At 41.1% G+C, this 12415-nt stretch overlaps 1 protein-coding gene across 2 annotated transcripts; it reads left to right on the forward strand.

The window, feature by feature from the left end:
* The first annotated feature begins 4314 nt into the window (after nt 1–4314).
* Nucleotides 4315–12375, forward strand: LOC113532566 (E3 ubiquitin/ISG15 ligase TRIM25). Of its 2 annotated transcripts, none has more exons than XM_026923980.3 (8): nt 4315–5058; nt 5415–5510; nt 5828–6061; nt 9207–9360; nt 11365–11406; nt 11496–11531; nt 11615–11644; nt 11784–12375. In XM_026923980.3, exons 1-8 carry the CDS (start codon nt 4471–4473, stop codon nt 12356–12358), a joined length of 1755 nt encoding a protein of 584 aa, XP_026779781.3. In that variant the 5' UTR covers nt 4315–4470; the 3' UTR covers nt 12359–12375. The 2 variants fall into 2 exon arrangements, with proteins under 2 accessions (XP_026779781.3, XP_026779780.3); XM_026923979.3 differs by having other exon boundaries at nt 4318–5058; nt 11493–11531.
* Nucleotides 12376–12415: the final 40 nt, after the last annotated feature.

Genomic DNA, 12415 nt, shown 5'->3' on the forward strand with positions numbered 1-12415 from the left:
TTGATGCGCATGGGGAGTGAAGGCTAGCCCATCTGGTTACAGAAGACCACACAGAAATTGCTACTGTAGCACAAATTGCTGAAAAAGTTAATGCTGGCTATGATAGAGAGGTGTCAGAACACACGATGCATCACAGCTTGCTGCGTTTGGGGCTGCGTAGCTGCAGACCGGTCAGAGTCCCCTGTCTACCGCTGATGGGAGGCAAGCCTGGGCAATTTTCTGTTGGGAAACCTTGGGTCCTGGCATTCATCAGGATGTCACTTTGACACATACCACCTACCTAAACATTGTTGCTGACCAAGTACACCCCTTCATGGCAACAGTTTTCCCTAATGGCAGTGGCCTCTTTCAGCAGGATAATGCACCCTGCCACACTGTAAAAATTGTTCAGGAATGGTTCGAGGAACATGACAAAGAGTTCAAGGTGCTGACTTCAAACTCCCAAGATCGCAATCCGATCGAGCATCTGTGGGATGTGCTAGACAAACAAGTCTGATCCATGGAGGCCTCACCTCGCAATTTACAGGACTTAAAGCATCTGCTGCTAAAATTTTGATTTTAGCACACCTTCAGAGGTCTTGTGGAGTCCATGCCTTGATGGGTCAGAGCTGTTTTGGCAGCACAAGGGGGACCTACACAATATTAGGCAGGTGGTTTGGCTGATCGGTGTATTTTCCCCATTCCATTGCTGGAATTTTTCTGGGTTTTCTGGTTTCCTCCTACCTCTCAACAACTACATCTCTGGAAATTTTCCCTAAAGTTCCAAAGCTCATAATAGCAAGTGGTTTTCAGTCACAGAATGCTGCTGAGCTACACAGGTGCAGACCTTGCCAAAGGACACATTCACAACACTACATGGCAACTTTGGTCTAATGCACATCACCTCAAAAATGACCTTCTTTCATTTCTACTGCTATGTCATTTCACTTGGTAATTTATTACATTTTATTTATAACCATAGAGTATGCATAGACCAGCAGAACACTATGAACCTGAAGTACAAAAGTAGCCTAAAAAAGCTTGTAGATCTTAAATGGACACTTCGGCCAAAATCTCAGATCTACTCGCGATGACACAGCAGGCTCTATAGTGAGATTTCCCTGTTTGTGTACTGGGGAAACCCCCTCCTGATAACATCTTGGAGGTGGACGCAAAATTTGAAAGACTACAACGGTTATGGTTGACACATTGGTGGGAGGGGAATAGGGAGAGAAGGGAGAAATGGGGGGCGGTGCTCACTAGACAATGGTATGTTCAGGGAAGCGAGATAGCTAGCTGGCTACTGCCAATAAGCAACCACTTTGCGTTGTAAGTAAATTATTGTGAGGGAGTGAATTTACTACTCATATGAATGAAGATTTTTTTGAGTTACTGTCAACCATACCATGCTAACCACACATGTTCAAGCCAGAATCTACAGAAGAACTGCTCCAGCGAAAAGAGCAACAGGAGGCAAGCAGAGAGCAACTGTAGTTTCAGAATTACACTGAGACAAATAACTAAAGTTAGCAACAACACAAGGAACTGCCATAATGTTAGCAACGTTACATGAATATCTACCTTTGTGTTAGCATCTTATTAGCCATCTTACTAGTTGATACATAGGTAAGGACAAGTATTTGCTAATGGACAACTAGTTTTGCTACCTCAGTTCTCCTACCTCAGGTCTGCTACCTCAGTATGGCTCCTTTTTTTCTGATATGGAGCATCTCTGCTCTCAGTTTTGTACTAAATACAGACTGAATCGCTGTTTTATCATCGTATTCAGTGAAATACCAAGTATCTTTTATAGTAATCTGGTTTGAAGTGCTTGCCGCACACTCATAAATATCCATAACGTTTTGGTGGTGTAGAAACCACTTTAGGGTTTGTAAACAAAATGACGCGATTACTATGATGCTAACTGGGTTAACTCCCTGCTTTAGGAGTGCCAGTGCGACATGTCTCACAGAATAATACATACCATACAAAGAATTCCCCTGTATCCCCTGTTTCCCCTTCAGTGCATTGAGCGGCTAGTGTATGCTTTATCATCTTGTTAGGTTATAGCGTTATTATTTTTCTTTGAGCATAAGGTAAATTTCACATTATTTGATAGTTTGCAATTAAATATATACTTTAAAGGATATTATGTATTGTTGTCGGAGGTTTTATTGCTCAATCATTAGTCAGATGTATATACTTCTATCATTCTAGGTTTCGCCCTGTTTTCAGAGTCTCTGTGTAACAGCTAGAATTTCACCAGTTTGATGAACTGATATTTCCCAATTAGAACTCTAAATACCTAGTTCTTCAGGGGCATTCTGTTTGGACAGTAGTTTATATTTTTGCTTTTTTATTTTATTATTGTGTTTATGTTGTTTTTTGTCACACAACCCGAAGTTTTGTTGCAGAAAAAATAGTCTTTATATAACATTCTTTCAAATAAAGTTCTTTCACACTAGACCACAGAGAGAACTGGATTACCTGGTATTGGTAGAAAGGAGGTTTCCCACACATATTACAGTATATTAAACTGAAATGTCTGTGAAATAATACAGTGATTATGGTAATCTATCTGTCTTTTTCCTCTGAACTCAACAAGTTTCATCCATATGCTTTTATGATTAAGAAACAGGGGAAACACATTACACTGTCACCCTTGGAAATTAGTTTCCCCAGTTTATTCCAACTAGCGTACGATTAAAATAGTACAGCAATGCTAGTAATGTGTACATGGTTAATCAACTCAACTATTCATCACACTTCACCCACAGAGCATTTGTTTCCACTGAGAACACGGGGGGAACAGATTTACCTGGTGGCCTGAGAAAAATGGTTCCTCCCTGTACAGTGTGAAAATTACAGTGTGAGAATTTATTATGCACTACAGTGATGCTGGTGATGTATTTTACAGTCATCATTATGTAGAACAAGTTTCATCTATAGATCAATCTCTTACACTGAGAACATGGGGGAAACAGATTTACCTGGAGGCCTGAGGAAAGTGGTTTGCCCTGTGTAGAGACCAATCTATAAATGAAACTGTGTATCCACAGACTGGGCATCCTCAGTAACATCTCAGTAACATCCTCATGAAAGCCAGGACCCAAGGTTTCCCAGCAGAACATTGCCCAGAGCATCACCCTGCCTCCGCCGGGTTGTCTTTCAGTGGTGGTCAGGGGTCAGCATGGCCACTTTGACCAATCTGCAGCTACACAGCCTCATACGCAGCAAGCTGCGATGCACTGTGTGTTCTGACACCATTCTATCATAGCCAGCTTTAACTTTTTCAGCAATTTGTGCTACAGTAGCTCTTCTGTGGGATCAAACCAGATGGGATCACTCCCCATGTGCGACAATGAGCATTGGGCGCCCAAGAGCCCCTCGCTGGTTCACCGCTTGTTCTTCTGTGGACCACAGTTGGTAGGTACTAACCACTGCATTCCGGGAACACCCCATGAGACCTGCCGTTTTGGAGATTTCCTGACCCAGTCGTCTAGCCATCACAATTTGGCCCTTGTCAAAGGCACTCAGATCCATATGCTTGCCCATTTTTCCTGCTTCCAACACATCAACCTCAAGAACTGACTGTTCACTTGCTGCCTAATATATCCCTCCCCTTGACAGGAGCCATTGTAACGAGACAATCAATATTATTCACTTCACCTGTCAGTGGTTTTAATAGCTGATCAATTGAGCAATAAAACCTCTGACTACGATACATTCTATACTTTAAACTAAAGTATGTATTTAATTGCAAACTATCTAACAAACAATGTGAAATTTACCTTATGCTGATGAAGAGAAAAATAATAATAGCTCTAAACTAACACGATGATAAAGCATACACTAGGCGCTCAACGCAGCACCAGGAGAAACCGTCATGATTTCGCACATGCGCACTGAAGGGGAAACAGGGGAACTGAATTCTCCAGAACGCCTGAATTTCCCTTTAAGGTGATTGGTTGATCACATGTCTGCTGTGATTGGTTGATCACTTGTCTGCTGTGAGAAAATGAGAAATTAGGTTGATACTAATCCAGTGATAAAACTCACAAGCATGAATTGAAGTACAGAAGTCGGAGCAGTGTTTCAGAAATCCACTGATAAATGCAGCCAGTTTAATGCGTACACACACGTAGAGCGACCCACAAATAAATGCGGTTAAAGATCTGGTGTATTTCCGTGTACCTCACTGTATTTTTGTGGATCACTTACTAGTTATATGTGGATCTCGTCATTTTTTGAACTGTTGTTATTTATTTGCAAATTAGAGACAGAGAGAGCATAAACAGAAATACAATCAAGCAGTTGTTTTGATGAGTTAAAAATGTCTTTAATATGATTGGCTGCGCTCTGGGGGGCGGTACACAGACTAGTCCTCCATTAATGCCAGTTAATATTCTCGGGAAGGCGTCCACATGTCCGCAGGAAGCACTAGACTACTGTTTCTGGAGAATCAAAAGTGAAAGCAGTGAGCACTGAAACATGGCGGAGGCAAAGATTTGCGTGGACGAGGCGCAGTTCTGCTGTTCCATATGCCTGGATCTGCTTAAGGATCCAGTGACCATTCCGTGTGGACACAGCTACTGCATGGACTGCATCAGACACTTCTGGGATCAGGAGGCTCAGGTGAGAGCATGTTGCTGTCCACAGTGCAGACGCGGCTTCACCGTCAGGCCCGAGCTGAACCGAAACACTGTTCTTGCCGAGCTCGTGGAGAAGCTTCGACAAACCGGATTCAGTCGCTCTTCCCCGACGGCTGTCCCTGGAGCTGAAGGCGTCACATGTGACGTGTGCATAGGTGGAAAACGTCCAGCTGTCACGTCTTGCCTGGTGTGTTTAGTTTCATACTGTGATGTTCATGTTCAACCCCACTACGAGTCTCCTGCGTTTAAGAAGCACAAACTGGTTCCGGCCTGCAACTGGCTTCAGGAGAAGATCTGCTCAGTGCACGACCGACTTTATGAGTTTTACTGCCGCAAGGAGCAGTTGTGTGTGTGTTACCTGTGCACGGTGGAGGAACATAAAACCCATGACACGGTAACAGCAGAGACAGCTCGAGCTGAAAAAGCAGTAAGTGCACACACTTATCTTCATTAAAAAGACTTTCACAAAGCAACATGCTGGCTACACTTAACTTTTAACGTCGACCAGTCTTTCACCTGTGTTGTGTTTCCATACTTTTTAAAATCAAACTATTAATTTAACACTTTAATTAATCAATTCTTATTCTTTACAGATGCAGATATATTTCTAAATCCTATTTAAGTAACCTGTATATTTGTCAGCTGTAATACTGAATTGTTTTTAGGGAATAATGGAGGAATGTATATATGACAAGTCCAACTTATTTTATCTATCGATTTATTTATTTATTTGCAAAAATTACAATTGGTGTATTCATCTTTATCTTTATCTTTTTATTCAAGGATGAGCTTAGTAGGCTTAACAAGACAATAAATCAAAGGATACAGCAGGGGGAGAAAGTGTCCCAGGACTTGAGAAAAGCAATTAACAGAACCAAGGTAAGTTCTGACTTTAACTATAATCACTAAGTACCATTTTTTGCAGAGCTACCAATAGGGCTGCTGAATGTGTTTGGAAGAGAATGTCAACTGCCACATGCTGTATACTAGAACTTACAGGCTAATGGTTGCCTGGTATTGCTCTGATCAGTAGGAAAGACAGAAATGCCATCCTTCCTAACCAGAGATTCCGGCCAGTTATACTCTCTCAGCATTGTCAAGTTTCAAATTTGCCTTCTGTTTATAGGACACGTTTTGCTGTTCTGCAGGTTATGTATTCTTTATGTGTTTTAAATGCACATTGTTTCTGCTAACAGCTTTCAGCACAGGCAGCTCGTAATGAGGTCGAAAAGATTTTTGCCGACCTGCTAGCCTCCATCCAGAGGAGACGCTTGGAGGTGATGGAGCTGCTCAGGGCACAGGAGGAGAGCGAGCTAAGAGAGGCTGAGCAACTCTTGGAGAAGACTGAGCTGGAGATCATGGATCTTAAAAAGAAAAACACTGAGCTACAGAAGACATTACAGATGGATGATAACATTGATTTCCTTCAGGTTTGGCTATAAGTAAAATTGTGTTATATTGCATCATCTCTTGGTTTAGACTTTTGCTTTCCTACTTGATTAATAGATTATTTGCATCTTTTTATAGTGATATAAATATATTTCTGGAATGTATATTCACTTGATGAATCATTCATTTGTTCATCTTCAGTAAGCACTTTATCCTGAGCAGGGTAGTGGTGGATCCGGAGCCTATCCTGACAATATTGGGTGCAAATGGGAGAATTCAACCAGGATGGGACACTGGTCCATGTCAGGGCACCACTGACCCACATACCTACAGGCAGTTTAGCATAGCCAGTACACATTGTGTCTTTTGGGGAGGGGAGAGGAAACCAATGACAACACAGGGAGAACATGCACGTAAAGAGTAGCCTGAGCTCAGGATCGAACCGGTGACCCTGGAGCTGTGAGGCAGCAGCACTACTCACTGCACCACTGCACTATGATGATCTAGCCATGTCCTAGTCTGGTGCATGTGTCTGTGTAACTTGGGGAGAGGTTATGCACTTGTAGAAATTATGTACCCTAGATGGGTTATGAAATAAGTTTTTGTGATTATCAGCTTTATCTGAAAACATGAGAGAATTATTGGCACCCTAGATATTCTTATGAATAAGATCGAACTGAAGCATGTTCCCATTTATATTCTTAAGACACCTGCGTAATTAGAAACCTCTCCTGTTTCACTGGAGTATAACTGCGAGGTGAGACTGAGGCTACATTCCCTTAATCATTCAACATGGGGAAATTTAAACAAATTTTTTAAAAAATTTGTTGACCTTCATAAATCAGGCAGTGACTATGAAAATCTCCATGACTGAAAATGCCCATATCCACTGTTGAAGCAATAATTAAAATGGTTAAAACAACCAGTGCTGTAATGCATCTGACCAGAAGACGATGCAATATATATTCCCCCCACGCATAGTGAGAGGATAGATAGACAGGCAATGATTTCTCCAAGGATCATATTTGTAGATCTGCAGAAGATAGTAGCATTTTGGGGTCACCAAGTCTCCAAATCTACAATTAGATGGAAGACATGCCTGAAGAAAGCTGTTCCTTTCATCTAACCACAAATGTAAGCACCTGGGGTTGACCAGAATCTACTGGAATTTTGAATCAGGTAGTGGTTTTTGAGTATAACCAAGTTCTGTAGTCAGATGAGACAAAATGCCTGACTGTATGGCATCAAATGACTCTCATCATAGAAAATCTGGCTGCCTCTGCCAAGAAGTTACAATTGGGTCATGGTTGAATTTTCGAACAGGACTATAATCCAAAACATTCATTCAAATCCACACAAAAATAATTTAAATGACCAAGATTTTGTCATGGCTGTCCCAGTCCCCTGACCTAAACCTCATCAAAAACCTGTAAGATGAGCTGAAGAGGAGAGTCCAAAAGAGAGGATCTAGTATCCTGGAAGATCTGGAGAGATTATTGAGGAGTAATCTCAGATTTGCACTTTTCAATCTCATCAAGCATTATAGAAGACTCAATGCTGTTATGTTGGTAAGGTTGCTAAGGTACTAAATGGAGGATGATGTGGTTTTATTTAAATCATACATTTTTGTAAGGGTTTAAAAGGATTTAATATATATATATATATATATATATATATATATATATATATATATATATATATATATATTAGTCAGGTCCAGAAGTATTTGGACAATGACAGAGTTTTTGTGATTTTGTCTTTATACACCACCACAATGGATTTGAAATAAAACAATCAAGATGTGATTGAAGTGTAGACTTTCAGCTTTATTTCAGCTTTATTTATTCAGGTTCCACAAAAATATGGCATTTACCATTTAGGAATTACAGCCATTTTAAGCAAAGTACTTCAAGACAAAGCAGATAAAAGGTCTGGAGTTGGCATTTGGCAGCTGTTCGACTGGAGCTACCAATATGAAGTCCAAAGAGATCTCAATGCAAGTGAAGGAGGCCATCATTAGGCTGAAAAAACAACATAAATCTATAAGAGAGATGAGAGATAGCAAAAACCTTAGGTGTGGCCAAATCAACAGTTGGGTAGCCTCCCTGTCTCACGTGTGTGTGTAATATATATGTGTAATATATGTGCACCCAAGGCTTCTTGATGCATGTGGGGAGCGAAGGCTAGCCCGTCTGGTCCCATCCCACAGAAGAGCTACTGTGGCACAAATTGCTGAAAAGGTTAATGCTGGCTATGATAGAAAGGTGTCAGAACACACAGTGCTTAGCAGCTTGCTGACCGGTCAGAGTGCCTATGCTGTATCCCTGTCCACGACTGAAAGTGCCTACCTTGAAAGTGCCAGCATCAGAACTGGACCATGGTGCAATGGAAGAAGGTGGCCTGGTCTGATGAATCACGTTTTCTTTTACATCATGTGGATTGCCAGGTGGGTGTGCGTCGCTTACCTGGGGAAGAGATGGCACCAGGATGCGCTATGGGAAGAAGGCAAGCCGGAGGAGGCAGTGTGATGCTCTGGGCAGCGTTCTTTTGGGAAACCTTGGGTCCCGGCATTCATGTCAGTGTTACTTTGACACGTACCACCTACCTAAACATTGTTGCAGACCAAGTATATCCCTTCATGGCAATGGTATTGCCTAATGGCAGTGGCCTCTTTCAGCAGGATAATGCGTGCTGCCACACTGCAAAAATTGTTCAGAAATGGTTTGAGGAACATGAGAAAGAGTTCAAGATTGTGACTTGTCTTCCAAATTCCCCAGATCTCAATCTGATTGAGCAGCTGTTTGGACGTGCTGGACAAACAAGTCCAAACCATGGAGGCCCCACCTCGCAATTTACAGAACTTAAGGGATCTGCTGCTAATGTCTTGGTGCCAGATACCACAGCACACCTTCAGAGGTCTTGTGGAGTCCATGCCTCAACGCATCAGGGCTGTTTTGGCTGCACAAGGGGGACCTACACAATATTAGGCAGGCGGTTTTAATGTTATGGCTGATCATTGAGCCATAATCTAACCTTTTAAAAAAGGTTAGATTAAAATTAACCACAAAGACATTTAACATTTCTTTTTTTTATCCATCTTTACTAATGGTGCCAATAATTCTGGAGCTGACTGTATATGTAGATTATTCATAATGTGTACACATGATGTCTTTTTTTTTTCCCCAGAACTGCCAGTCTTTGAAGTATCCATCTGAGTCTTGCATCATTGTCAGGTCTACCCATAAAATCACATTTGAACAAGTTGTTCAGTCAGTCTCAAAGCTGCAGCAGAGCCTGGAGGACATCTGCAGTACAGAGATGAGTAACATCTCAGACACAAGTAAGAGGCTCATAATGTACATCACTGGTAAACTCTTGAAAACATGTGTTTCTTTTGATATTAGTTCCAGCCCTGGCACCTGATCTAAATTTATTTCAGAAGGACAGATTGATTAATTTTTCTATGACTGTGGTGATTTTGCAGGTCAGTCAAAGTGTCCTAACGTTCCAATATGCTCTGTTAACATGGTACACTATAAAACATACTAAATACCACATGTAGAATAACCATTTTGAGACATCTCTGATTTAGAGACCATTTCTTTTCAGCCTCTGTGTTTGTGTACATTATTTGTAAAATAATATTTTCTATCTATTTTATTCTATGTAAACATTTGCGTGTAGAAGAGCTCTCAATATGATTTTATATATAGTCCCCTCTGAAAGTACTGGAATGGCAAGGCCAGTTCTTTTTTTTTTTTTTTTTTTTTTTTTTTTCCTTTCTGTACGCTGAAGACATCTGGGTTTGAGATGAAAAGATGAATATGAGATGATAGATTACTATTTCACCTTTCATTTCCTGATATTACATCTACATGTTAAACAACTTAAAACATGGCACCTTTTGTTTGAACCCATCCATTTTTCAAGTGATCATAAATACTGGAACATGTAATTGACCGGTGTTTCTTGTTGCCTAGGTGTTCCCTGTTAGATTGATTGATTAGAATTACTAGTACTGAATGTTTACTCCTGTTTTGACCCCTGGGTTTTGCCTGTGAAGACCGCATTGTTAAACTAACATGAAGACCAGAGAGCTGTCTATGGGAGAAATGCAAGCCATTTTGAAGCTGAGAAGGAAAACTGATCAGAGCCATTGCACAATCATTTGGTATAGCCAATACAACAATTTGGAAAGTCCTGAAAATGAAAGAAACCACTAGTGTACTAACAACCAGACATTGAACAGGTTGGCCAAGAAAAACAACTGCAGTTGATGACAGATTCATTGTGCAAGCTTTGAAGAAAAACCCCAAAAACGACAGTCAGTGACATAACCAACAACCTGCACAGGGCAGGGGTGAAGGTATCACAATCCATTGTTTGAAGAAGACTCTAAGGACAGAAATACAGAGGATTTACAAACCACTCATCAGCAGTAAGAATCAGAAGGACAGATTGGAATTTGCAAAGAAACACAGAGATGAGCCACAAAAGTTCTGGAACCAAGAGTAACCTCTACCAAAGTGATGGAAAGGGCAGTGTGGAGAAAGAAAGGATCTGCTCATGATCCAAAACATACGAGCTCATTGGTCAAGCATAGTGGAGGTAGTGTCATCCTTGGGCTTGCATGGCTGCTTCTGGAACGGGTTCTTTATCTTTATTGATGATGTAACTCATGATGGTTGCAGCAGAATGAATTCAGAAGTCTTCAGAAAGATTCTGTCTGCCAGTTTACAGAGAAATGCATCCAATCTAATTGGGAGGAACTTGTAGTTGGCCATGTAGCAAAACAATGACCAAAACACACTGCTAACACAACAAAGAACGACTTCAGGGACAAAAAGTGGAAGGTTTCAGACTGGCTAAGTCAATCACCAAACCTTAACCCAATTGAGCATGCATTTTACCTCCTAAAGAGGAGACTAAAGGGAGAAGAAAACAAACAACTGAAAGAAGCTGTGGTACAAGCCTAGAAAAGCATCACAGAAGAAGATTGCAACAGTTTGGTGATGTCAGTGGGTTACTGGCTTGATGCAGTTATTGCAAGCAAGGGACACACAATCAAATATTAAGTGTTACTTTAAGACTATCTGATCTTATACTTTTGCTCACCAAAAAAATTGGGTGGTCTGGCACCAATGGTGCCATTTTCTAAATTGCCATGTTCTAAATGAAAGCTGAAATTCTGATCTATCATCTCATATTCATCTTTTGATCTTAAACTCAAACGTCTTCAGTGTGTAGCAAAAACAAAATAACTGGCCTTACCGTTCCAATACATTTGGAGGAGACTGTAATCTTCTAGTCAGTGCATTATTCAATTTTATCTGTGTGTCTGTAGTTAAGGAGGTCCATATCTTCCATGGACAGAAGGCAAGGAGAAGTGAGTGTGCAGATATTTGGTTATTATATTTATTTTTACTTCTGCAAAATTTGTTTAATTTCTCTCACTTTTTTCTCTCTACCCAGCAGAAACACCAGCACCACCAAAACTCCTTCCTAGCTCAGGTTAGTGCTGAAAACAGATAATATGCACACAAATGATACTAGGTAAAAGATCATATATTCTAATATGTACTCTGGTGTTTTAGAACCAAAGACAAGAGAAGACTTTTTAAACTGTAAGTAAACAGACCCCCAACCCCCCCCACACACACACAAACACACACACATATATACATTAACAGTATCAGAAACATTGAAAGGACTTTGTCCTGATAGGTCAACATTTGATGAGCATTTTGTTATTTTATTTGACAGATGCCTGTTACCTTACTTTGGATTCTACAGCCGACCATCCAAATCTGCGTGTGTCCAACAGGGCAGTTGAGTGGGTTAACTGTATTGATCAGGCTGTATCAGACAATGGGTGGCCTCAGGTGCTGTGCAGAGAAGGTCTGACAGGTCGCTGTTACTGGGAGGTAGAGTGGAATGGCAGTGGCATTTGCTCAATTGGTCTTTCTCAGGCAGGTGAAAGTGCAACACCAAGGCTGGAGAATGGTTTTGGCAGAGACAATCTGTCCTGGGGTCTGGACTGCTTCCAGCTCACGTACATGTACCGTCATGCAAATGAAAACATTAAGATTGTGGCCCCCAAGTCAGCCAACAGAGTGGGGATATATTTAGATCACAGGGCAGGAACTCTGTCTTTTTATAGTATCACCAACACAGTGCACCTTCTCCACCAAGTTCATACACACTTCACTCAGCCGCTCTACCCTGGCTTTGCACTCTGGGCCAACGGCTGGAAGAGTAGTATGCATGCATATTTATATGGCAGACAGAGTTTAGAATCTGTGACAGGATGCATGTCGGTCAAACTAATAAACCTGTGATTGTTTTTCTCCCTAAATGATTGATAGTATGGAGCTCAACTCAGCCTCACTTTGCAT

The sequence above is a fragment of the Pangasianodon hypophthalmus genome, chromosome 22, assembly GCF_027358585.1.
Source record: "Pangasianodon hypophthalmus isolate fPanHyp1 chromosome 22, fPanHyp1.pri, whole genome shotgun sequence".
NCBI lineage: Eukaryota > Metazoa > Chordata > Actinopteri > Siluriformes > Pangasiidae > Pangasianodon > Pangasianodon hypophthalmus.

Coding starts and splice junctions, on each gene's coding strand:
- LOC113532566 (XM_026923979.3), top strand. CDS start 4,471: ATGGCGGAGGCAAAGATTTGCGTGGACGAGGCGCAGTTCTGCTGTTCC. Junction 11,532..11,614: donor AAAACTCCTTCCTAGCTCAG/GTTAGTGCTGAA, acceptor CTGGTGTTTTAG/AACCAAAGACAAGAGAAGAC. Junction 11,645..11,783: donor AAGAGAAGACTTTTTAAACT/GTAAGTAAACAG, acceptor TTTATTTGACAG/ATGCCTGTTACCTTACTTTG.